General features: G+C 40.6%; 2 protein-coding genes across 6 annotated transcripts in view; one reads left to right on the top strand and one right to left on the bottom strand.

The window, feature by feature from the left end:
- The window catches only part of LOC118359831 (protein kinase C and casein kinase substrate in neurons protein 1-like), a 54,793-nt gene extending 41,540 nt beyond the window's left edge, over positions 1-13,253 (top strand). For 3 of the 4 annotated variants that reach the window (XM_035738644.2, XM_035738645.2, XM_035738646.2), the window contains 7 exons: positions 100-255; positions 4,089-4,264; positions 7,258-7,378; positions 7,579-7,691; positions 7,830-7,871; positions 8,166-8,398; positions 8,909-13,253. In XM_035738644.2, coding sequence (XP_035594537.1) covers positions 100-255; positions 4,089-4,264; positions 7,258-7,378; positions 7,579-7,691; positions 7,830-7,871; positions 8,166-8,398; positions 8,909-9,018 — 951 coding nt within the window. In that variant the 3' untranslated portion in view covers positions 9,019-13,253. The remainder of the gene's footprint in view (positions 1-99; positions 256-4,088; positions 4,265-7,257; positions 7,379-7,578; positions 7,692-7,829; positions 7,872-8,165; positions 8,399-8,908) is intronic. The other variant, XM_052482200.1, reaches the window with a different exon arrangement.
- Positions 13,254-13,336: 83 nt separating this feature from the next.
- Positions 13,337-26,387, bottom strand: LOC118359832 (SAM pointed domain-containing Ets transcription factor-like). 2 transcript variants are annotated; one of them, XM_035738648.2, is made up of 5 exons: positions 25,878-26,387; positions 18,101-18,549; positions 15,985-16,182; positions 15,004-15,186; positions 13,337-14,443 (listed from the first exon to the last, which is right to left on the bottom strand). In XM_035738648.2, the coding sequence occupies exons 2-5, from the start codon at positions 18,534-18,536 to the stop codon at positions 14,265-14,267; spliced, it is 996 nt and encodes a 331-aa protein (XP_035594541.1). In that variant the 5' UTR covers positions 18,537-18,549; positions 25,878-26,387; the 3' UTR covers positions 13,337-14,264. The 2 variants fall into 2 exon arrangements, with proteins under 2 accessions (XP_035594541.1, XP_035594542.1); XM_035738649.2 differs by having other exon boundaries at positions 18,101-18,459.
- Positions 26,388-27,660: the final 1,273 nt, after the last annotated feature.

Here is a 27,660-nt window from a genome sequence, read left to right as displayed (position 1 = left end):
TTTCAACAATAACTAAATTAAGTCACCTGCATGCTTAAATGTATTAGTATTTAACAATGTATCTATAGAGATACTAAGATTGTATACGTGATTCCACAGATGGAGACTGCTAAGAAAACATACCACATGGCGTGTAAGGAGGAGAAACTGGCCGCCACCCGAGAGGCAGACGGGAAGACACAGGCCTCCGTCACAACTGATCAGCAGAAGAAACTCCACGAGAAAACAGACAAGTGCAAACATGACATGCAGAAGGTGAGACAGAGGCCCGACAAATGGAAAAAAGGACATGACTACCGGTGACTACTCACAGTGCAAAGTTATGGAAAACAATTATCTCTTATAGCTCTTCACATCACTTCCCTCTCTTAACAAACACTTTCATCATTTTTCCTTTTACATGCACAACGCATAGTATGGGAACTTGGGTGGGTATACTTTCCAAGTTACAGTATTTCCTTTATAATATTTTTAATGACATCACAAAATAACAAAAAAAATGACATTAGTGTTCTATCGTTCGCCTCTGACCATTCCCCACATTCTACATTAGAAATATTTTTCCAGTATTCGCTTTTCAACGTATTCGAGTTTCAGCTGGAAAAAGGTCTGTTGAGACAAAGCACATTCCTTTAGTGATCTTCTCCTTTGATTTACAACAAGACATGAGTTGTTCATCCCCACTAGTTCTTTCCTTCCCCCTCTACAGGTGAAAGGGGATCTGATTGAAGTTATTCGTTGCAAACCTGATGTGACATATTTGGATTCTCGTGGACAGTCAGGACAAACATTTACATGAACATTTTAGTCATTTAGCAAACGGTCTTATCCAGAGCGACTTACAGTTGGTGCATTCACCTTAAGATAGCTAGGTGAGACAACCACAACCAAACAGGTGACAATTCCATTTTGACAAGTGTCATTACAACTGTTTTAAAATACAGTTGAAGTCGGAAGTTTACATACACTTAGGTTGGAGTCATTAAAACTTGTTTTTCAACCACTCCACAAATTTCTTGTTAATAACAAATTATTTTTGGCAAGTCGGTTAGGACATCTACTTTGTGCATGACACAAGCAATTTTTCCAACAATTGTTTACAGACAGATTATTTCACTTATAATTCACTGTATCACAAATCCAGTGGGTCAGAAGTTTACATACACTAAGTTGACTGTGCCTTTTAAACAGCTTGGAATATTCCAGAAATTATGTCATGGCTTTAGAAGCTTCTGATAGGCTAATTGGAGGTGTACCTGTGGAGGATTATCTGTGGATGTATTTCAAGGCCTACCTTCAAACCAAGTGCCTCTTTGCTTGACATCATGGGCAAATCAAAAGAAATCAGCCAAGACCTCAGAAAGAAAATTGTAGACCTCCACAAGTCTGGTTCATCCTTGGGAGCAATTTCCAAACGCCTGAAGGTACCACGTTCATCTGTACAAACAATAGTACGCAAGTATAAACACCACGAGACCATCCATCCGCGATACCGCTCAGGAAGGAAACGCACTCTGTATCCTAGAGATGAACGTACTTTGGTGCGAAAAGTGCAACTCAATCCCAGAACAACAGCAAAGGACCTTGTGAAGATGCTGGAGGAAACATGTACAAAAGTATCTATTTCCACAGTAACGAGTCCTATATCGACATAATCAGAAAGGCCGCTCAGCAAGGAAGAAGCCACTGCTCTAAAACCGCCATAAAAAACAGACTATGGTTTGCAACTGCACATGGGGAAAAAGATCGTACTTTTTGGAGAAATGTCCTTTGGTCTGATTAAACAAAAATAGAACTGTTTGGCCATAATGACCATCGTTATGTTTGGAGGAAAAAGGGGGAGGCTTGCAAGCCAAAGAACACCATCCCAACCGTGAAGCACGGGGGTGGCAGCATCATGTTGTGGGCATGCTTTGCTGCAGGAGGGACTGGTGCACTTCAAAAAATAGATGGGATCATGAGGGATATATTGAAGCAACATCTCAAGACATCAGTCAGGAAGTTAAAGCTTGGTCGCAAATGGATCTTCCAAATGGACAATGACCCCAAGCATACTTCCAAAGTTGTGGCAAAATGGTTTAAGGACAACAAGGTCAAGGTATTGGAGTGGCCCTCACAAAGCCCTGACCTCAATCCTATAGAAAATTTGCGGGCAGACCTGAAAAAGCATGTGCGAGCAAGGAGTCCTACAAACCTGACGTAGTTAAATCAAATCAAATCCAATTTTATTTGTCACATACACATGTTTAGCAGATGTTAATGCGAGTGTAGCGAAATGCTTGTGCTTCTAGTTCCGACAATGCAGTAATAACCAACAAATAATCTAACTAACAATTCCAAAACTACTGTCTTATACACAGTGTAAGGGGATAAAGAATATGTACATAAAGATATATGAATGAGTGATGGTACAGAGCAGCAGAGGCAAGATACAGTAGATGGTATCGAGTACAGTATATACATATGAGATGAGTATGTAAACAAAGTGGCATAGTTAAAGAGGCTAGTGATACATGTATTACATAAGGATGCAGTAGATGATATAGAGTACAGTATATACGTATGCATATGAGATGAATAATGTAGGGTATGTAAACATTATATTAGGTAGCATTGTTTAAAGTGGCTGGTGATATATTTTACATCATTTCCCATCAATTCCCATTATTAAAGTGGCTGGAGTTGAGTCAGTGTCAGTGTGTTGGCAGCAGCCACTCAATGTTAGTGGTGGCTGTTTAACAGTCTGATGGCCTTGAGATAGAAGCTGTTTTTCAGTCTCTCGGTCCCTGCTTTGATGCACCTGTACTGACCTCGCCTTCTGGATGATAGCGGGGTGAACAGGCAGTGGCTCGGGTGGTTGTTGTCCTTGATGATCTTTATGGCCTTCCTGTAACATCGGGTGGTGCAGGTGTCCTGGAGGGCAGGTACTTTGCCCCCGGTGATGCGTTGTGCAGACCTCACTACCCTCTGGAGAGCCTTCTGGTTGTGGGCGGAGCAGTTGCTGTACCAGGCGGTGATACAGCCCGCCAGGATGCTCTCGATTGTGCATCTGTAGAAGTTTGTGAGTGCTTTTGGTGACAAGCCGAATTTCTTCAGCCTCCTGAGGTTGAAGAGGCGCTGCTGCGCCTTCTTCACGATGCTGTCTGTGTGAGTGGACCAATTCAGTTTGTCTGTGATGTGTATGCCGAGGAACTTAAAACTTACTACCCTCTCCACTACTGTTCCATCGATGTGGATAGGGGGGTGTTCCCTCTGCTGTTTCCTGAAGTCCACAATCATCTCCTTAGTTTTGTTGACGTTGAGTGTGAGGTTATTTTCCTTACACCAGCTCTGTCAGGAGGCATGGGCCAAAATTAACCCAATGTATTATGGGAAGCTTGTGGAATGCTACCCAAAATGTTTGACCCAAGTGAAACAATTTAAAGGCAATGCTACCAAATACTAACTGAGTGTATGTAAACTTCTGACCCACTGGGAATGTGATGAAAGAAATAAAAGATGAAATAAATAATTCTCTCTACTATTATTCTGACATTTCACATTCTTAAAATAAAGTGGTGATCCTAACTGACCTAAAAATGGTACTTTTTTAATGTCAGGTATTGTGAAAAACTGAGTTGACATGTATTTGGCTAAGGTGTATGTAAACTTCCGACTTCGACTGTATATGTAGTGGTATTAACACTGTGGTGAGTGCGTGTGCTATTGCAGTATACTACGTACATCATATCTCAAACAGACTGATCATTATTATTAGTTTCTGTTTCTGTTAGTGGCTCAAGTGAAATAAAGCTGTGAAAAACAGAATCAATGCAGGACTATTTAAGACGACTTGGTGAGATTACAGTGGTGAACACACAGGACGTAATCCAGCAGGGTGGATCTCCGACTCTATTCACGGAGCCCTGGTGATGACAAGAGCAGATTACTCTGGGCCAGGGAGAGTGAGATGCTTACAGTATACACACCCACGGTGTACGGATGCAGGTTGCTTGGTATTCAACCCAGAGTGCAAAACGTCTAGTTGTAATGACGTCAAAATGACATCATTATCTGTCAGAGCTAATGCTGTCCTTATCATCCCCTAGGCTAAGGAGAAGTATGAGAAGTCTCTGTCGGAGTTGAGTGCGGTCACTCCCCCATACCAGGAGAGCATGGAGCAAGTGTTTGACCAGTGCCAGCAGCATGAGGTCAAGAGACTCACCTTCCTTAAAGAGATCCTGCTGGACATTAAACGCCACCTCAATCTCACTGAGAACCAAAGGTCAGTGACTGGTGTTATCCTCTATCGTCCCATACATACTACAGCCCATCCTTTATTACATAACCTACATCAACCTATCCTCCCACATGGCCTTTGAATGAAAGGGTTATTGAGGAAATCTTTTCAGTTGGTACAGGATCAGACCTGTGTTTAAATACTATTTAGGGTATTTTAATACTTTTAAAGACATTTTGATGTATAAAAAAAAAAAAAATTTTTTTATTGGAAAATTAACATGGTTGAATATTGGAATGTATTTGGAAATACAATCGGAAAAGTATTGGCGCGTATTTGGAAATACTCAGACACAGGAAAGTGTATTTTCAAATGCAGATATTTAATTACTCAATGCATTCAAAACCCTTTAGTCGTAGGGGTATTTGAAATAATGTATTTGGAAATACATGAAGTACATGAAGCTATTTACAGAAAGTTATTTTAAATTATTTTAAAATACTTCAAATAGAAGTAGCTGATTTGGCCACATTATTTGAAAATACTCAAATAAACAGAAAATAAGTATTTAAATGACAAATACTTAAATAGTAATGTGTTTTAACCCAGGCTTGTACAGATGTTGTACATCCAGTGCATTCGGAAAGTATTCAGACCCCTTGCCTTTTTCCACATTTTTAACATTTTGTTACGTTACAGCCTTATTCTAAAATTGATTAAATTTATGTTTTACTCATCAATCTACACACAATTCCCCGTAATGGCGAAAAGAAAACAGGTTTTTGAACATTTTTGCAAAAAATACCTTATTTACATAAGTATTCTGACCCTTTTCTATGAGACCCGAAATTGAGCTCAGGTGCATCCTGTTTGCATTGATCATCATTGATATATTTCTACAACTTGATTGGAGTCCACCTGTGGTAAATTCTACAACATTGAAGGATCCTAAGAACACAGTGGCCTCATTCTTAAATGGAAGGAGTTTGGAAACACCAAGACACTTACTAGCGCTGGCTGCGCGGCCAAACTGAGCAATCTGAGGAGAAGGGCCTTGGTCAGGGTGGTGACCAAGAACCTAATGGTCACTCTGACAGAGCTCCAGAAGGATAAACATCCCTGCAGCACTCCACCAATCAGGCCTTTATGGTAGACTGGCCAGACGGAAGCCACCCCTCAGTAGAAGGCACATGACAGCCCGCTTGGAGTTTGCCAAAAGTTACCTAAAGACTCTCAGACCATGAGAAACAAGATTCTCTGGTCTGATGAAACCAAGATTGAACTCTTTGGCCTGGACTAAACCTAGGACCATTCCTACAATGAGGCATGGTGGTGGCAGCATCATGCTGTGGGGATGTTTTTCAGTGAAAGGGACTAGGAGACTAGTCAGGACCAAGGGAAAGATGAATGGAGCAGAGTACAGAGAGGTCCTTGATGAAAACCTGCTCCAGAGCGCTCAGGACTTCAGACTGGAGCAAGGTTCACCTTCCAACAGGACAACGACCCTAAGCACACAGCCAAGACGACGCAGGAGTGGCTTTGGGAGAAGTTTCTGAATGTCCAGAGCCCGGACATGAACCCGATCGAACATCTCTGGAGAGACCTGAAAATAGCTGTGCAGCGACGCTCCCCATCCAACCTGACAGAGCTTGAGAGGATCTGCAGAAAAGAATGGGAGAAACTCACCAAATACAGGTGTGCCAGGTTTGTACTGTCATACCCAAGAATACTTGGGTAATGGCTGTAATCACTGCCAAAGGTGCTTCAACAAAGTACTGAGTAAAGGGTCTGAATACTTATGTAAATGTAATATTTCAGTTTTTGCTTTGTCATTATGGGGTATTGTCTATAGATGGATGAGGGGGAAAAACAATTTTAGAATAAGGCTGTAATGTAACAAAATGTGTAAAAAGTCAAGGGTGTCTGAATACTTTCCAAATGCATTGTATAATGAAATTGGTATCATCTACACAACAGCAAATCTGCCTTGAAAAACAATTCAACATTCGTGTTGATAATATACAGTCAAAATACCTTAATTACAGCATTAATCTCTTTAAGTGCATTAGCTGCATTATTTTTAGTTATTAGTTGAGTCTATGGATTATTTTAAACATCACATTCAGAAGAAATCTACTCCCAATGTGCTTGATTTATGTTGTCGCTTTCATTACAGTTAGTTTCAAATAGATAAATCTCAATGATGCAGTTAATTACATTTCAGACAAATTTCATCATGTCAGAGTGAATGCGTGTCATATTCTTGGCTGTGAATCAAATTGCGTGTGATACAAAGCCAGGTTCCATGGTGATTGGAATAAGGAGTTCATTCAAGCCGTTTCCTGGGTGTTTGGTCTTGCTTTATGATTAGTATGGAGGATGAGTGTAGGCTTTTATAGTGTGGTATGGAGTACTAAGTACACTGGCCTTTTGGACGACAGTATTGGTGATAACCCATAAATCAACCATAGGGTTATGGTATGCTAACAACTACAAACCCATGCCTCAGCTTTCACCGACACACTCATGCAAATACAGACAGCTTGTCTCAGTGACAGCAGTAAAAGCAGAAACATTACTTGTAACTTGTATGTGTTTGGAAGAATTTGAATCGTCCATTTGATTGTCCATTATAGCATCTTATGCCTACATTTTTTGCAATATCACCCAGGAAATGTCATCATCTGTAGGGCTTGACTGTCAGTTATTCTTTGTTTTTGTCTCCACCTTTTGGTGGAAAAATGCCATCTGTCGGGACTCCACCTCATATCTCACTACTCCAATTTGAATGCAAATGTGTTGTCTGTATTCTGTGTAGCCTCACCTCGTGCTATGAATGGGCCCGAATTACCTTGTCTTTGAACCATTCCACTCTGTTGTTCTGAGTGCTGGCCCTTCATAAACAACTAGAAACCCTCCAGGAAAACAGTACCATCAGCGCTGGACAGTTTGCACTGGCAGCCCTACTGTATTATTGTCCCTTAAACAGGCCCCCTCTCTCTCTGCGTGTTACAATGTGCTCTCTGTCTTCTCCCCAGCTATGGCACAGTATACAGAGAACTGGAGCGCACCATCCTGGGTGCCAACACACAGGAGGACCTGCAGTGGTTCAGCAACCACCATGGCCCTGGCATGCATATGAACTGGCCCATGTTTGAGGTACTGTGTGGTTCAGGTATTCATAGACATTTCTCCCCAGATACAAGTATGCATTTTTAATAACCCGTTCAGTAAATTGGCTTTCAGTTGGAAGATTGTTGATTTACTGACTGATTTAAAAAGGAAAAGTTAAATGCCATTGGCCAGATCTGAGTCTCTGCTTCAGTGTAGACGTATTTATCATCTGCTCTGCCTTCCAGGACTATAACCCAGATGCCGCTGCTGTTGTTAAGAGGGAGAAGGTGCAGAAGCCGGCTGGGGCCCCACCGACCCCCAGCACTGACCATGTCGCACCGCCTGGAGACCGCGGCAGGTGAGAGGATCACTCCACTGGTGAAACTGCTACTGACAAAAAACACACACACACACACACAAAATGACATGCCAGGGTTAATCAATATCTCCCATGATGCCATACCATTTGTTTTTCTGTCTTCCTTCAATTGATCAGCATCAGCGCTGATCATGTGGCACTGCCTGGTGACCGTGGCAGGTGAGAGGTCCACAACACTGATCAAAAACTACACACACCATCTACTGCCACATACCATCTACTGCCACACCGGGACCTACCCTAGTCAAACCATTTAAATGTCATCAAACACGCGGGATCTAACATGCCTTTTTTTATAGTCTCCGTTTAATTAACTGGATATATATTGATTATATAGATGTGTTTCATTTACTCTGTTAATTATTGTTGCTCTAGTCTACAGTAGTCATATTTGTATTATCTATGAAATTCTCCCGATCAAACCCATGTATCTTCCTAACCCTTCTGTTGCAGTGTGAGCAGCTATGAAAAGAACCAGGCCTACTCCACTGATTGGTCCGATGATGAGGCGCCTGCAGCTCATTCAGGCGGTGAGACCAATGGGGGTGGGAATGAAAACTCCTTTGAGGAAGACTCTAGCAGCGCCGGAAAAGGGGGTGCTGGGACCGGGACCGCGTCTGGGGTCCGGGTGCGTGCTCTGTATGATTATGACGGACAGGAACAAGATGAGCTCACCTTCAAAGCTGGTAAGCAACGACAACACTTCACCATCTTTGATGTCTCTTGATTTGGATATGATGTATTTCCAGGTTAACCCTATTCTTGGCCCTATGATTTGAGTCCAACAGTGCAGTTTACCTCAACTATCAGTGCCAGATGGCTTATTATGGCCAAGCTGACTTGATAGGGGGGTGGAGATGAGGTCACGGGAAATGACCTGCCTTATCTGTGCATTCCATTCCAAAGTCACTTTATTCCCAGAGGAAGATTGTAGTGGTTAGTCAATAATGGCCACATTCTACTTCCTCCAATTACAGGCACCTGCTAGTCATTAGCAATCGTCTTCTGACTGTCCCTATATTAGAGGTTGTTAGTAGGGCCTTCCTAACAACATGATGCACATCCTGCCTGATCTTTGCTAATAGGGATGTGATAAAGGAAACAACAAAGATGTCCAAATGTACTATTGACCATAATGTTGTTCAGTCATGGAAAGAGCATGGAATGCAAGTTGATTAAGGAGATGTTCTTCACAGGTGATGAACTGACCAAGACTGAGGATGAAGATGACCAAGGCTGGTGTCGAGGTCGCCTGGATACAGGCCGAGAGGGACTGTACCCGGCCAATTACGTCGAGGAGATTTAATGACCCCAGAGGAGGAGGGTATGCCATTGGAGGCAGCTCGGACTGTCCCATCCAATGGCACTGCACAGAGCCAGAGACTTATGAACAACACATCCCTTGCCCAACAGATGCGCCAAGCAGTCTTGACTAAATATAATCTTAGTAACGTAAGAAAAGACAATATATCAATATTATATTCATCCAGTATTTGAGGTGGGGAGGACTTAAACACTAAAACAGGAGCAGCATTTATTCCAGTCTACACAAACTCAAACATAACATTGAGCCAATGCAGGGACACATTTTGCATATCTGTGCTGTGTTTGATATGAAGATCATGCAGCTGATGTAAAATACATTTGCACTACATTCTCCTATAACAGTGTGACAATAATGTAACCAATTATACCTACCTACCCGTTTAACCAGAACAAGCTACTCAGCCTGCATTGTGTGTATATGGTGCCATTTTGTGTAGCATTTTCAATGCTATGTGTTCAGTCCTCATGTTTACATTGGGAATGCTGTGTATTGTTAAAAGTACCACAAAATGTACCATAGATTTTATTTTTTTGTGATTTGGTCTAATCCCTTTTACCAGTGTGTGCATTGCTACACTACTTTATCTCAGAATGTGCTATGCAACAGGCTTTCCCTCAACCTCCAAGCCATATTAAGGCTACAAGATGCAACAAATCCGCTGATATGAAAACCAATGCAGAGGATCAGAGTTCACCATTAGACACAGAAACAGCATTGGAATAGCACCACAAACTTGTGTCTGACTTCATAAACGGAAGTGGAGTTGGTGTATATACCTTTTTCTCTCTTCCCATCACCACCCTTAAATCATAACATCTCATTTCAATTCATTGCAGGGTATATCTACAATACCTGTTAATAGCAGGGTATATCTACAATACCTGTTAATTGCAGGGTATATCTACAATACCTGTTCTTTTCAATTCATTGGGGGTATTATCTAGAATACCTGTGAGGGGAATTCTGTATTTTTGGGGTCAGTGGGCATGATATTATCACCAGTTTGCTTTTATTTTATCTGTCAATGGTAACTAGAAAGGTTTGATTGTTCAGGTGACGTAATCAGGCATATTAACTTTAAATGTAGATGTTTTAAGGATATAAAATTAAAATGTGGACATGAATGTAGTTGTAGGGGCCTGGATGGAGACATGCTGCTTTTAACTAGACATGTTGTATTCCACTGTCATGGAGAACCCTACAAAGCAAAAAGCACTTATGAACCCATTCTCTTAGGGGCCCAATTCTGACTTAGGAGTGTATGCCCTTTCCTACACATGCCTTTCCTACTGCACTTCTCAGTAGTTGGTATTCAGACTTACCTTATGAAGGTGCCTAACATTCTTTGCAGGCGTGGTTCCCTTGTGCGTGCTGAATGCATTTAATTAAACAGATAATAAACCCTCCCACTTGCTGGCCAACAGATTTTCTCTGGGATTTTTCATTCAATAGGGTTTTCTGTACATTTATCTTAAGCCATCCCTTTAAATACGGTGAACCTTTAATTAGAACTTTGACGACAGACTAGAATACATCTAGAGAACGGGTTCCAAATATAGGGATCAATGAAAGAAAGCCATCTCAATATATGCATAATCATCTCTGTTTCAGCACCAGCTGGTAGATTAAGAAATTCTCTGATCTTGTAGATTATGTAGGCAAATTTTAAGGGTTAGGAAAGTATGTATAAATCATTAAAAAAACAGGTTTGGAAAGCCTTTATGCATTAAATATATTGATGAATAAAAAATACAGTGGTTTGAATGATCCTGAAAGTTGTCATATTCAAATTCAATCCATGAATTAATGGGAGGTGTATGAGGGTTGAACAATAATCTAGTCCTAATCATGGAACTGTTGGACAACGATGGTCCAGTCGTTGTGAACCGTGCGCCAGGCTCCAGGTTAAACCTGCTTACTGAGTTCCAGAAGGATTCAAATATGCTACATGTCCCAAATTATTGCACAACGTTAGCCTAATATGATCCACTAATGCTAGCAACCCTCAGCAACAACTACACAGAGGTGACAGAGGAAAGAAAGGTAAACAGAATAGAATAGAAGGATGCAAAATGTAAGCTACAATTATTTTTTTTACTGACACTAAAGTGACTGTTTTATAAATGTATGTGGGTATTACTGACGGTGGCTCCCGATATTGGCTAATATTTAACATGATTCAAATGGTAAAATAAAAAGGAGAAAAACCTGGGTATATAATTAAAACATTCAAATGCACAAACATCAACTAGCCAGGTTCAGCCCTACAGAAGCCTATATCTTGGGTCTCCAAATTTCATCCACGCAAATGATGAGGGCACACAATTAAAATTCTAAATAATGGCAAAGTTATTTATGGCCTATTTCACTGCGGAAAAGAGGCCGCAATACATGTCATGTTGATATGATTTTGTTGGCTTCCATATGACTGGTTTCACATTCGTCTCCTGGGATCATAAGGAAAAATCATCTCAAACAATTGCTATGTGTATTTATAATCCCCTTCTCCAAACAGATTAATAATTTACCTAGCTCTTATCAATAGCTCTTATCAATTGAAACATTGCAGTGCATGGATAATGCTGTTATTTCTATATAAGAAAAAAAATGATGCTTTTTCCAATTGGAACTGGCAGATTTGCTACAGTGTCAAGGTAGTGGAATTATTAGGGAATTAGGTCACGGTCAGAATACGGCGTGGCTGTAGACAAACCTCCGTCACGCCTTAGTTTCTTAGATCTCTAACCCGAACGAATAGCAGGTGCTATTCGCATGCTTAAATTCAAGGTCAGTACAAGCATAGAGATAAAAGTTCATTAAAAGGGACTATGTTCCATTTACGCCACTTAACTCGGGTTGGAATCGGCCCCCTACTGAGCCAAAGAATGACCGAAATCTGAAATACATAAAACTCTTTCCTCATGCAATAACTCAACTATCACATAACCCTGTCATGCAACTAACTGCTACCTGTTGTCTCAGTATTTATTTGATCATTCAATAGTTGATCCACAGGGGGGAAGACAAGAGCATACCACAGTGACTACAGTATATCAGAAATAATTTCTTTGACAGAAGTCATTAACTCTACTTTAGATTGCTCATGGTAGTATACTTCACATGCTCACACCTAACTCAGCCCCTGCTTTAAATGAACATACTGTATATACAGAAAATATTACAGTACTTGCTGACAAATCTAGTTTATCAGATGTTTATCCGATTCAAATATTTTTGCCAATGGTGGGCCATCTAAATCAGGCATGCAATAATGTTGTGAGAGCAGAAAGCTTTGCACAGAACAGGGGTCATGAACGTGAGGTTAAACCGCCTCAAGTTTGATGTCATAGAACATTATTATATTGGCAAGATGTGTTTTGGTTATGGCTTCAGAGGAGATTTCACCAGGTCTTGGTATCACTGTTGAGAGAACACATCACCAGCTCACAAGTTATGTATCTTAATGTAAACTACCCAGCAAAAATAACTAATATCATCAAATTATCTTATAGCCTTTACACGCACACACACACCTCGGGTAGATATTTTTTGGGAAACAAAAATCTTTATCATTCAGCGTGTATGAGTTGTGTAATTGTAAATAAAATAATAATAAAAAAATGCAAGTGATCAAATACTAAGACAAAATGTAGTATCATACATGCAAATGTGTTACAACAAAATAACAGCAATGGAAAGCATATTAAGTAATAGGTACCATATCGTATGAATTGCATCGCAATGGAATTGTCAATGTACCATATAAGAGCGTGATGTTACCCCACGCTGTCAGATTTGTATATGATGATGTAATTTAAGGCTTTTATTATCTTGTAACTGTACAACTGTGTTGAGTTGGAAATTAAACCTAACTACATTGAGGCAGTAAAAACGGTGTATATGTAAATGCTTTTTTAATGTTGATTTTTCTCTTCCTTATGCACACAAGGGGGACACGGCTCATGTTGTGAAACCCCTGTATTAGCAGACGTGTGTATGTTTATAGTTAGTGATGTAATTTGATCTCCTAACTGGTGTAGTGCCTGTTCATCTTAATGTAACACAAGGTTAATTTAAATATGCATAAAGATCATTATGATTATGATAATAAGGATGATATTCTGAATCAAAGTTGTTGTGATGGTGTCAATATTACAATATTGGTTTGAAAGGGGAAAACAAGTTTGTTGAGAATACAAACAAAATGTTTCGTGTCCCGTGTGTGTTTTTTGGATGGATTTTGACTGTGCATTATGGGTTATGATATGCTATGATTGTAGTCTTAGGGTGCTTGATGTAAAAAAAAAAAGGTTGCTTTGTTTTAAACACATTCAGTATTTAAACACATTCTTACACATTGTCATTATAAATATTCAATATTATATTCCAACATTTGTATGTATCCAATCACTAAATCTCTGACACAGGTGTTCGACTCCACATACAGTTCCAAGCACTTGAAATGTGGCAGTGGTATTGAAATGCTTATATTACAGTAGGTCACTGTATTCACTCATTCCTATTAGACTGTATTCTTCCGCCAGGGAATGGGCACCGGAGTCAAATCATTTCAATTCAATGAGATCTGTGATATTACAAATCTATATCAGGATCATAATTGGCCCTACTGTATGGGGTAAACAGCTGTGACTGTGACCTATGAAGTGGCCTTAACATCGGACTGCTACTAGAGATCAGCAGTGAACATATTCAATCCATTCTATAGTACATTATATACTCACCATAGCTTAGTCCACTGTAGTTTCCAAAGCAAGCTTCAGAGAACTAATTATGTAAAATGTAACATTTGTAAGTGCTATGGTTTGTAAGGAGGGACATGTTGAAATGTAAATGGCACTAAAAAGAGCAACCATTACAAATGAAGAAATAAATAGTAGCTGATGTACTGGTGATTAAGAGAAAAAATATACAAACATGGAATTGACATTTGTGAAAATGAAATATTGGACAATTAATATTAAAATTATTTCAACAATATTGGAAATGTAAAACATTACATATCTAATGCAATGTGACAATAAATTCCCATATCAGGTTACACATAAGAATATTGAAATTAGGCAGGAGTGCACAATGCAGGAGGCAGTCTATGCAGTGCATTGTTAATGCTGGAGCTAAAACAGCAGTTAGAGGCTTCTTTTCAGTTAGTTGTCACCAGTCATCACCACTCGTGTTCTCCTCTTCTGGCTGGCTGCTCAACAGCTTCATACAGGGTGGACAAACTGATAGACCAGTCTCTGGGACACATCAGGCTTGCGGATGATGCCCTTCTTGTAGTACTGCCGGATAGAGCGACTCAGCTTGTCGTAGTTCATAGCTGGACGATTCTTTCTGAGGCCCCATAACCTGGCTACATAAGCCGAGTTTTCGATTTTGAAGATACCTGATGATTCAAAGGAAAAATAAAATGCAAGAGATGGAACATTTCACTTTTTTCAGCAACCAATGGACAATAAGCCCCAAATGTTGAATAACCCAAGTCAGTTCACATGGCCAAATGTTCTCACACTTACAGTGTACCTTTTAGGACACCCTCAGCTTTAAAGCCCTCATCCAGTCTTTTTATTTTAGCTTTTAAATCATCACTATATTTCTAATACATTACTGTGTGTGTCTATTTCATAAAAATAAGCTTTTGCCATTGAAATGCTCAGTCTGATCCTGTGGGCGTGTTTATAGGAATTTAAATATATTTACATACACTGCCCTGATTGGCGCATCGGACCATCTTGAATCTAGAGCCTACCCCGCATATCCTTTCAAAGTAGGAGGAATCATATGCAAAATAAAAGATGACTGGTCATTGGTCAGAATAATCCGATCAGATTGTGATGTCATGATCTGGGCCAAAAACTCTATCCCACCTGAACATGCTGAAATTCCAAGCTAAAATGTACACCACACACCTGTCTGCACTCCCCCCTCTTTCCCCTGCCCACTAACCTTTCTCCTTGTTGAGCCAGCGGATGCAGCGTCCATAGTTGTGTGGCTTGAGGAGCAGCTGTCTAAGGAACTGCCACAGGTGGATGGGCTGGCTTGAGCAGGATGAGTCAGCCTCTGGACACGTCTCCTCAGCACTATGTAACTTGGTATCTCCTGGTGTGCAGCACTCCTTCATGCACGCAGCTGTGACAAAAACAACATTGAACAGGATTACGCATTTGTTATCTCAACATAAGACTTAAGAAAATATCTGAAAACTACAGTACAATCTATATAGTGAATGAGCCAAGTACTCATTTGGCTTGTGGCTATTAAACATTCAATAATTTTCTATGGAATTACGCACACCATAAATGAAATATATGCCATATTATAATATAAGTGTACAAAACATTAAGAACACCTGCTCTTTCCATGCCATAGACTGACCAGGTGAATCCAGGTGAAAGCTATGATCCCTTATTGATGTCACTTGTTAAGTCCACTTCAATCAGTGTAGATAAAGGGGAGGAGACAGGTTAAATAAGTATTTTTAAGCCTTGGTACAATTGAAACATGGATTGTGGATGTGTGCCACTTAGAGGGTGAATGGGCAAGACAAAATATTTAAGTGTCTTTGAACGGTGTATGGTAGTAGGTGCCAGGTGCACCAGTTTCAGTGTGTCAAGAACTGCAATGCTGCTGGGTTTTTCACACTCAACAGTTTCCCATGTGTATCAGGAATGGCCCACCACCCAAAGGACATCCAGCCAACTTGACACAAGTATGGGAAGCATTGGAGTCAACATGGGCCAGCATCCCTGTGGAACGTTTTCAACACCTTGTAGAGTCAATGCCCCAGCAAATTGAGTCTGTTCTGAGGGCCAAAGAGGATGCAACTCAATATTAGGAAGGTGTTCCTAATGTTGTGTACACTCAGTGTATATATATATATACCACAGTCTGATTAACAGCTCCGTTCAAGGTTGTCAGTTGCCCTACCTGACCTCCAGATGTCCAGGTGAGCAAACAGCAGGTCTCCACATTGCATCGAGCGCTGCCTGAAGTCCTCCTCTGTCATGGAGCACAGGTCCTTCCCACTGAGCTCCTGGAACACCTTTCCCACCTGGGGTAGTCTGTACAGGTGCTCTGTCCACAGCAGCCACTTCTGGACGTTCCCACAGTTCCACTCCATGGGTTCTGCAGAGGCGATGAGGTACATTGTACTGTATGCAATTTCTGAACTGATATTTGTCTTCCCTATGACAAGTAGTGAGTGAGTGAGCATGTGAAATGAGGCGTGTGAAATGATGAATTGTCAACAGAGGCATTTGCACAGGGCGGAGAGGCCCCAGACACTTCTGCCATTGGGCTTAGCCCAGCGTCAGTGGTATTCAAGTTTCAAGTTTCAGAGATTATTCAAGTTTTGAAGTTTATTCGCCACGTGCACAGCATACAACAGGTGTAAAACAGTACAGTAAAATCCTTACCTTGAGAGCTCTTTCCCAACAATGCAGTGATAATAATAATATATTATTAGCATAGAAGTCTTATTTATTAGCATAGAAGTCGCAATGTCGCATAAAAAAAGGGCAGCCGACAGTGAATGGTGACCTTTACTGTTTTGTTTGCTTTCCTTATAAGAAAGGTCTGACAGTGGATAATGGGGTGTTTCAACTGTGAGACTTTTCTCAGTGCTCTTTTATCCTTATTCTAGTCATTCTACAGACAGTGACAGATCACATGTTTAACTGTGGTGAACATGACAGACCCTGAGACTGATAGAGACATGAGGTCTATCCCTTTTGGAGACTATTCAGACCCCTTGACTTTTTTCACATTTTGGTAGGTTACAGCCTTATTCTAAAATTGATTCAATCGTTTTTTAAATCTATATTAATCTACCCACAATGCTCAATAATAACAAAGCAAAAACAGTAACAAAAAAACACATAAATATCACATTTACATAAGTATTCAGACCCTTTACTCAATACTTTGTTGAAGCACCTTTGGCAGCGATTACAGCCTCAAGTCTTCTTGGGTATGACGCTACAAGCTTGGTACACCTGTATGTTGGGAGTTTCTCCCATTATTCTCTGCAGATCTTCTCAATCTCTGTCAGGTTGGATTGGGAGAGTTGCTGCACAGCTACTTTCAGGTCTCTTCAGAGATGTTCGTTCGGGTTCAAGTCCGGGCTCTGGCTGGGCCACTCGAGGACATTCAGAGACTTGTTACGAAGCCACTACTGCGTTGTCTTGGCTGTGTGCTTGTCCTGTCTGGGTTGTTGTCCTGTTGGAAGGTGAACCTTCCCAACAGTCTGAGGTCCTGAGTGCTCTAGCAGGTTTTCATCAAGGATCTCTCTCCGTTCATCTTTGCCTCGATCCTGACTACTCTCCCAGTCCCTGCAACTGAAAAACATCCCACAACATGATGCTGCCACCACCATGCTTCACTGAACCAGTCGGGTTCTTGGTCACTTTCCTCACCAAGGCCCATCTCCCCCGATTGCTCAGTTTGGCTGGGCGACCAGCTCTGGGAAGAGTCTTGGTGGTTCCAAACTTCTTCCATTTTAGAATGATGGAGGCCACTGTGTTCTTGGGGACCTTCAATGCTGCATAGTTTATTTGGTACCCTTCCCCAGATATGTGCCTCGACACAATCCTGTCTCAGAGCTCTACAGACAATTCCTTTGACATCATGGTTTTTGCTCTGACATGCACTGTCAACTGTGGGACCTTATATAGACAGGTGTGTGCCTTTCCAAATCATGTCTAATCAATTGATCTCATAGCGAAGGGTTGGAATACTCATGTAAAGAAGGTTTTTTTTTTTTTTAATACATTTGCAAAAACCTGTTTTCACTTTGTCATTATGGTGGTATTGTGTGTAGATTTCTGAGGATTTACATTTTTTAAAATCCATTTTAGAATAAGGCTGTAACATAACAAAACATGTAAAAAGTCAAGGGGTCTGAATACTTTCCCAAGGCACTGTATGAAACAGTAGCATAGTTTACAGCACAGTAATAACAGTAATAATAACCGTAATACCATGGTAACAATATGGTAACAAATTACAGGCACACAATATCTTGGTAGTTAAACAGTTTTCCTACCTGGGGTAATGTTGAGCAGCTTGCAGGCGGTCTCTATGTCCTTCATTACTTCTCCCAACACAATGCTCTGAACCTGCTCCAGACAGCGTTCCTCCACCTGTCCCTCTAGCCCAGAGGGGACCTCCAATCCCAGGCCCACCCCCAGGCCCTGGCTGTCGATGACAGGGCACTGCTCCAAGGGCTTACAGGGGGGCTCAGGGGGTGCTGCCTCTTTCTTCTTCAACAGCCACAAGCTGTCTTCAGTGAGGAGCATGTCAGAGCAGGGCAGGAACACCCCTTGCAGGGTGTGTTTAGGCACACTTATCAGTCCACGGGGCGGCTTGGTGTCCTCCTCCTCCCAGGCCCTCAGAGCAGACACACTGTAGGGGTAGTCATTGAAACTCATCAGGGGAAGGGGCACTGTGCTCCCCACGCGGTCACAGCCTGGACTCCCCATAGCTTCAACAGTACTGGAGATCAGAAAGGAAGACTTTCATCAGGCATGTTATATAAAGGGATTTATCCTGGATACACAAAAAGACCCTTTCCGAAAGGTCTCAAAACAATAGCGAACTTGATGGCAAACTGTTCACATATCGACATAGCAAATGTCAGGTGTAAGAATATATTTTTTTAATTGTATCATGTCTGGTGAAAAAAATCATCTGTCATCCATGAGTGACACTTTCTAATTACAATTTTCTAGTCACTTTGTTTGAGTGGCTTATTTTCCTTTTCAATTCACATGGCAAGCTTTTCCCTCAGACAGTGTTGTCTTAATGCAACATTGAAACCATATCCAGATGTCAAAATATGAAACAGTAGTAATCCGAAAGCAAACATGACATTTCATTAATGTTGTTTGTTCTGTTGGTACTTTCTTTGAAATGTTGAATTAACCAATCTGTTTTCATAAAAACAACACTTCATTATGTAGAGTAGCACGTTTGAGTATGGTGTGTAAGAATTTCAAAGGGTTGACTTTTTGTCATGTTATCAGTAACCTCTTCCCCTAGTCAGAGCTACAGAAACCCTGAAAGGCGCTGCACAACCAATGCAGACGCTGCTTGGTCAATCCAACGTCTGTACTGGCCTGCAGGGCATTCATACTTTAAGTGCTTCGCGGAGCAGAAGTGCGGGAAGTTGTCAAGGAAGTGAGTTTGTGTTCAACCAATCATGTCAGTGCAGAGCTATAAGGAGCCCTGTACATTGTTACAAAATGTGGGGTGCACAGCGATGCAGTAAGTAGCTCAATTTGGCCTCTTCGTGCCTCCGACGTTCCGATTACGTCACATCCTCCACATGGAGCCTGAGACCACATTTACAGATCAAGCATAAATGGGCTTTACCCTAACGCTACAAGTGACAAATGACAGTTAGTTTGATAGTTGGTTCTGTGAGATTATACAACGGGTGGGTCTAATCCTGAATGCTGTTGGTTAAAAATGCATTCCAGATGGTGTCTATTCCACAAATTACCACTGGCTAAATCTATGATGTTAAAATGCCTATTTACTCTGTTCCATTTGACTGCGCAATCCACTGTCTCATCAGCCCAGGCAGGCAATTTATAAACTTGATCTCCACTATAAAAAGCATCTACACATTATCTCACATTTATTTTAGACTAACATTTAGTTTCCAACAGTGGAGATTTGTATAACCTTACTGTCTGTCTCTCCAAAATTTGCAACATTGTTTCAATATTCAACTTCGATCTACAGTAATGAAAGTGTCTTAACCAGACCCACAGGCAGACAGCTTTTCGCAGACAGTCAAAATCATGAATCTGCTGGCATAAACTTTATGGATGTATGCAAATGTCAATAGAAAACAGGTCAAACTAAACTAAATGCAGCCCGTTTGCAGTTTTTCCAGCTTTAGTTTGAAGTGATTGTGTTAGCTGTGTTGTTGGCAAGGTCCTCTGAACAGACGAAATCACACATCATTACCTCATTGTTATGGATGTATCCAGATAAATGTCACTAGAAAACAGCTTAAACAAACGCAAATGCAGCTACTTTGCTGTTATTCTGACTGCACCGTTTGACGTGACTGTAAATTAGCCGTAGTTGCCCAGCTAGCAATAAGAACATTGACAATAGAACGAAGGACTGGGTCACGTCCAGATACAGAACAAAAAGATTTAAGACCAGGTCGCGTCTCTGGCAACCGAACAGAAAGAACAAACGACCAGCCGGCTTGGCTAGCAACCTTAGATTTGTGTCGGTACTATATATCGTGGAAGGATGAAATAGTATGAATAAATTCATTAAAATAATGTTTTTGATGAAAATACGTAAATAGTTATTTACATTTCAGCAGACACTCTTATCCAGATGAATTAGGGTTAAGTGCGTTGTTCAAGGACATATTAATAGATGTTTCACCTAGTCAGCTCTGGAAATTGAACCGGCAACCTTTCGGATACTGACCCAGCGTCCTTTACCGATAGGCTACCGTTTTATGATAGTGATAATGCCTCGTCTCGGGCCTAACAACACCCGTGCCAATATACCCTCCAAACACCGGCTTCTCAGACATTATCACTTAAACATAAGGTAACAGACATCATGTAATGTCAAGACTGGGTGCTAAATGCATTAAATTAAACTACATGTGAGTATACTGGCATCCAGTCTATCCATTATAATCACTGGGTTAAGAGGTGATAATCTAGGATGAAGTAAGTAGCATTGTCCCATTAAAAGCTAGAATCCTTAATTGAAACAATAACAAAGTGGTCACCTGCCCTCTGTTTTGGTTGTTTTTTAGGGATGGGCCTGAAGGAATGTAACCACTTTCAAACTCATAGACAGAACTATGGATGCAAGGACTGACCATCCATGATATCAAAATAACAATGTTAACCATGTTTTGAGGCTATACAGCACTTGTTTACTTTACATTGTTTACAAACATTTGATTAAAACAAGCTGATATTTTGGGTTCAATGGGAATCAATGGGAATACAGTGCATTCGTAAAGTATTTAGACCCCTTGACTTTTTCCACATTTTGTTGTTACAGCCTCATTCTAAAATGGATGAAATACATTTTTGTCCTCATCAGTCTACACACAATGCCCCATAATGACAAAGTGAAAACAGATGTTTAGAAATGTTTACAAATTTATAAAGAATTTAAAACAGAAATACCTTATTTGCATAAGTATTCAAACCCTTTGCTATGAGACTTTAAATTGAGCTCAGGCGCATCCTTTTTCCATTGATCATCCTTGAGATGTTTCTACAACTTGATTGGAGTCCATCTGTGGTACATTCAATTGATTGCACATGATTTGGAAAGTCACACACCTGCCCATATAAGGTCCCACAGTTGACAGTGCATGTCAGAGCAAAAACCAAGCCATGAGGTCAAAGGAATTGTCCTTAGAGCACCGAGACAGGATTGTGTCAAGGCACAGATCTGGGGAAGGGTACCAAAACCTTCCAGAAGGACAACCATCTCTGCAGTACTCCACCAATCAGGCCTTTTTGGTAGATTGGCCAGATGGAAGCCACTCTTCAGTAAAAGGCACATGACAGCCCACTTGGAGTTTGCCAAAAGGCACCTTAAGACTCTCAAACCATGAGAAACAAGATTCTCTGGTCTGATGAAATCAAGATTAAGTGTCACATCTGGAGGAATCCTGGAAGGTTCACCTTCCAACAGGACAACGACCCGATCAGACATCTCTGGAGAGACCCGAAAATAGCATTGCATCGACGCTCCCCATCCAACCTGACAGAGATTGAGAGGATCTGCAGAGAAGAATGGGAGAAACTCCCCAAATACAGGTGTGCCAAGCTCGTAGCATCATACGAAAGAAGACTCAAGGCTGTAATCGCTGCCAATGGTGCAAAGTACTGAGTAAATGGTCAGAATACTTATGTAAATGTGATATTTCCGTTTTTTTATTTTATACATTTGCAAAACTTTCTAAAACCTGTTTTTGAATAGTCATTATGGAGTTTTGTGTGTTGATTGATGAGGAAAAAAACAATTTAATCAATTCTAGAATAAAGCTGTAATGTAACAAATGTGAAAAAAGTCAAGGGGTCTGAATACTTTCTGAAGGCACTGTATATCAGTTATTTTCAATCACTTTGGCACATTTTTCCGATGTAAGGGATGTATTTTCAAAACTACAAAACTCTAAACTGATTCACTTGTAATGCCCCCATTCTTATGTTCAGAACTCTTGATTAGGGTTCATAAAAATAACATGGCACTGATAAACATGGTCGCCTGGTTCCTGGCTTCTAAGCAACTTTGCAGTATTATTTTGTGTGTGTGTGTGTGTGTGTGTTATTTCTCACATTATATTCACAAGCATTTCTCTACACTCGCAATAACATCTGCTAAATATGTGTATGCAACCAATAAACATGATGATTTGATTTTCGTTTAAATACCATAAGAACATTTTGTTTTGCCATCAATACATCAAATGTACATTTACGTCATTTAGCAGACACTCTTATCCAGAGTGATATACAGTAGTGAGTGCATGCATTTTTCATACTTTTTGTAACTTGTCCCCCGTGGGAGTCGAACCCACAACACTGGTGTAGCAAGCACTGTGCTCTCCCATCTCAGCCACACAGGACAAAATAATGATAGCCTCACCATTTACTAATTTCAACTACCTTTTAATCCAATAGCAAAAAATACAAGATACACATTTCTAAATGTACATTTTTTTCTATAGAGTATTTGACTATAACTTGACATGCAATTTGTTTTTGCAAACCAATGACAGGTTGAGACCATGTTAAGAAATATGTCAGTCTTATACTTTCATTATCTTTACACAGTACATACGTGGAACAGATTTTCCGATATAACGGTATTGTAGGGGTATTGTAAAGCAGTTGGCTACTGTAAAAATATATATATGTGTAGCAAGGTGCTGTGTATTCCATTTCTGCCCTATGCAACATTGTAGAAGATCACCTTTCTAAGTAAACTGATAACAGCATCGCATGTCTCTCTCCTTGGCAAAATGAATCAGCTCACAGTGTATAAATAATACTCAGACGATGAGTGGAATATATTGTTATATACAACCCAGGTATTATAGCAGTGCATTGTACAACACACTATAATTCCAAATGGTAGCACATAGTGCCTCTTTCCACTTTGAAATATTGAAGCACACTGGCTGATGGAGGACGATGATGTAGTATTTACAGCCACATCTATATATGATTTGGTTTTACTTTCCAACATAAATGGATTTCAATTGATACATTTATGATGTAAAAATATAGAATTGTACAGTGTTCAGCACTTATTCTTTTGTTGGTACTTTAACCCCTTTCCCCCCTAATTTCGTGATATCCAATTACAGTCTTGTCCCATCGCTGCATCTCCCCTACGGACTTGGGTGAGGCGAAGGTCGAGAGCCATTCGTCCTCTGAAACACAACCCTGCCAAGCCGCACTGCTTCTTGACACACTGCTCGCTTAACTCAGAAAGCAGCCGCACCAATGTGTTGGAGGAAACACCATCCAACTGGCAACCAAAGTTAGCTTGCAGGCACCCGGCCCACCACAAGGAGCCGCTAGAGCGCGATGGGACAAGGAAATCCCGGCCGGCCAAACCCTCCTCTAACCCGGACAATGCTGGGCCAATTGTATGCTGCTTCATGGGTCTCCCGGTCACTACCAGCTGTGTCACAGCCTGGGATCGAACCCAGGATGTAGTGACGTCTCAAGCACTGCTATGTACTTCCTTAGACCGCTGCGCCACTCGGGAGGAAATTGATATGCGATTTTGATTCAGCAGTTAGCAGTTTTGAGCAGATTGATAAAGTGATAGTTAAATGTATTGTCAACAAATTAAAAGAAAATCATACAAAAATGTGAATATTGTATTTTGAAAAGCAGGTATGAACAGGTATCCAAATTGAAAGAGATTTGGTGCACATGAGCCATTTTGATGAATTGTTTAGATTTTTGTACTTAGAGTTGTGAAAATAAAAAAAACATGTCATTAATATACAGTAAGTTCATTTATATAAATGTCCACAATGTCATGCAATACTGTATCCATGATAGCTGAATCAGCACTTATAGACTGAGGCCCTGGGGTGTTTGGCTGGTTGCTCAGGTACTGGTGGACACTGACAGGGTTACGTTTTTTAGGTCAACAAAACGTATTTGAGGTTAATTGCAAAATGAAAGTATCTGCCCTCACAGCATATTAGACAAAAGGTGGACAATAAATAACCCAGCCCATATCCACGGTGTGAGTAACAGCTGAGGTGGAGGTGGCATTGTATCCTCTGACGTGCTGGTTTAACCGCAACAGCTCATAATACTGTGCTGGCCGTATTCACATAGTATAGAATGATCCAGCAAATAGGAGGGCTCAGATGAAAAACTGTACATACATTCATTATTGAGGCTGTTGAGAAGTGCTGTGTCTCTATGCACTAGAACCAGAATGTATGTATGACATGTGCTGTATCTTGCTATTGGCACTAAGGTGTATAAATGGCAGTATAGTGCAGTTGTGTGATGAAGTGGGAAATGCGTTTAGGTTTTTATTACATTTAGTGCTTGAGGAGTTTTGGCTGATTGCTTATCAATTCCAATACTAAGTGTAACATAATTGGTGAGTTATTACAGGGAAGTTAAAATAGCCAGAGGACCAAATACTGTAAAGTGGGGGCCTTCTATGGATAATGAAATAGTTTAATAAAGGGAAAGTATTGTTTGAGTATAACATCATGTACAAATCATTAATGTTTTAATAGTTTGAGAATTGAGATATATTCATTCTAATGAAGAAGGTAGTGTCTTACAATCGCACTCCATTTCTCTGTTTTCCTGGTGGGTATGTGTGCGTGTGTGTGACTATTGTATACACGTGAATTAAATACTTCTTTAGAACAAAGCACTGGGTTCAAAAATACACCTTGATAGATAACCATTTCTAAAGTGATATCAGAGGCATTCAGTCGATATGAAAGATATTTGGTCATGTATTACTCATTGCATTCCCCTACACATTAAACAAAGGGAGGGCTACTTTAAATTCACACCTATTTCTTTATCTCGATACTTTACTAGCATTAAAAAATAATTTCTCAGTGTGTGTGTGTGTGCATCTGTGTGTGTGTCATCTAAACCTCCAAACAAAGTTCAGGCACACAGTCATTAGAAGAGGGTGGTGAAACTCTCATTACACCTGTTGAACTGGTTTGGTGCCCCTTGGGGCCTGCTTACTAAAACTGAAAAACATTGCAGGTGTGTGATTAACCTGTGCGTACTAAAAAGCAGTTTGTTGCTCTTTCCATGGATGCAAGGAAAAACAAAGAAATGTCAATGTATCAAAAGGAAACAGATCACGTGAACTTTATATCCGAGGTACATGAAAATGCCACAAGAAAGAGAATCACCTCTGATATTGCAAAAAAATCGGAGTGAATTTGTAATTGCCAAAAACAGTAACAGAGTGAAAAACTGAATACAGTGTTTCCTTCAAACATACTTCATCAGTGTCTTGATGACACTTTGTCCAGTACAACTCTGACCCCTTCTGCAAAGAGTGGCATGGTAGATACAACACTCCGACAGTTCACTGCTACAGTGTAAATCCCTGTCTGAAAGTCTTCCTATCAAACTGGTTCCATGGTATGTCATCCTCAATAATATAACTCATAGTAATTATACTGATCAACATCTCCATCATCATCACCTTGCATATTTCAAGACAGTCTACCACTTCATTCTAAAAAAAATCCACCTCAATATCTTTCCCAAACCCAGGCGTGTCCGTAGACATACCTGGTCAGAGGAGCAGGCTGCTGATGGTGTTTGAGCTGGTAGACTGTCACTCTGGATATCTGTCTTCACGTCTGTCAATGGACTTCTTGTACAGGTGCCGAAGAGTTCCACAGTGAGTCACAGTACAGATGGGCAGAAGCTCAAGTCCCAAGCTCCTCTGGTGGTGGATGAGTTTAATATGTAGGCTCTCTTCTAGTGGTCTTCTCTGGTTGGCTGTTTCAGTTGTCAGGTTGTAACAGATGATTGTGGCCCTCAGGTCATGAGGCAGTGATGTGTCAGAGAGAGGGGGGGGGATTAGGCAGGATACCTGGAGCCGTGTCTCAAACACTATCAGGTGGTCGGAGTGCTTTCTTCTGCTCTGACAGTCGAGAGAGTCCTCAGCTGGCCTGCTTGGTGGGGTTAGAGGCGAGGTTGTTGGTCATCATGGCCAGCCAGCCTTATCTGTGATGAAGTTCTCACTATACTGACAAATTCATGCCAGAGGGTGCGTGCGTAGGAATGCTTGCTTCAATGTGACTTCAGGTCATATTTATAAGGAGCTATTTTCACTTAGGTAAACAGTATGATGAATGTGGTTCTACCTAGCTACAGGTGTATGAGCAACTCCGTGACGACATCCCTAACTTCCCGCCTCTCTTAAGAAGAGTGGCAGTTAACTCTTTGCTGTCAGCCATGGCTTCTCATTGTAAAAGGATGAGTTTCCTAAATGTGTTCCCTTCAGTAATTTGATGTAATCTATACAATGTTTGTGATTTGTGAATAAAACAACATCCCATTGGCGTGAGGGAATTTTCTAAGATTTCTTATCACTCAAAGATTTACATAATGAACCAGGCTGCATTGTGTAAGCCAGGTAACACCACATTTGCCTACCAAATTAGAAATACCAAGCTTTCTACTTTTGTGATTTTAAGTGAAGTTGATTTTAAAAAGAGGAAGAGTCGCACGCACTCTATATACAATCGACCACATATTTTCCATGGTTCTGAAGTCCGTAGACTCAAACATTTTGATTTTGTGGCCAATTAACAATTTCTTTGTGGATTTTGTTGTGTGCTTGGGTTTATTGTCTTGCTGGAAGATCCACTAGGGGACAAGTTTTAGCCTTCTGGCATAGGCACCGCAGATATTGAGATGAGCAAGATGCAAGACTTTGCTCTCACACAGTCACACACAGTATCTGCGCATGCAGACTGGTACAGGACCAAAACAGGGGAGAAGTTAAGCCTTGTGCTTCAACAATCTTAGTTGTTACTTTCTGCATCTACTTCATATCGCCGAGTCTACCTTTAAAGCACATTTCCTGCAATTCAACACATTGTCATGGGGAAGACAGAAAAATGTGCTGTTTAATAGCTAATTTCACGCTATTCTACACATTTTACATAAGTATTCAGCCCATTTCTTTAGGCAAACCTACATTAGTTCAGGAGTAAAATGTGGCTTAACAAATCACTTAATAAGTTACAATTACTCACTCTGTGTGAAATAATAGGGGTTGACATGATTTTTTTATGAATAACCCTTCCTCTGTCCCCCATACATACAACATCTGTAAGGTCAGTCAGTCAAGTATTGAATTTCAAGCTAAGATTCAACTGTAAAGACCAGGGAGCTTTTCAAAATCTCATAAAGAAGGGCAGTAATTGGTAAATGGGTAACAATAACAAATCAGACATTGAATATCTATTTAAGCGTGGTCAAATTAATAATTAAGCTGTGGATTATATATTAAACCATCCAGACACATCAAAGATACAGTCGTCCCTTTGAACTGAGCTGC

This window comes from Oncorhynchus keta, chromosome 27 (genome assembly GCF_023373465.1).
Source record: "Oncorhynchus keta strain PuntledgeMale-10-30-2019 chromosome 27, Oket_V2, whole genome shotgun sequence".
Taxonomy (NCBI): Eukaryota; Metazoa; Chordata; class Actinopteri; order Salmoniformes; family Salmonidae; genus Oncorhynchus; species Oncorhynchus keta.
The sequence above is the reverse complement of the archived record's forward strand: the minus strand, read 5'-3'. Positions and strand labels throughout refer to the sequence as shown.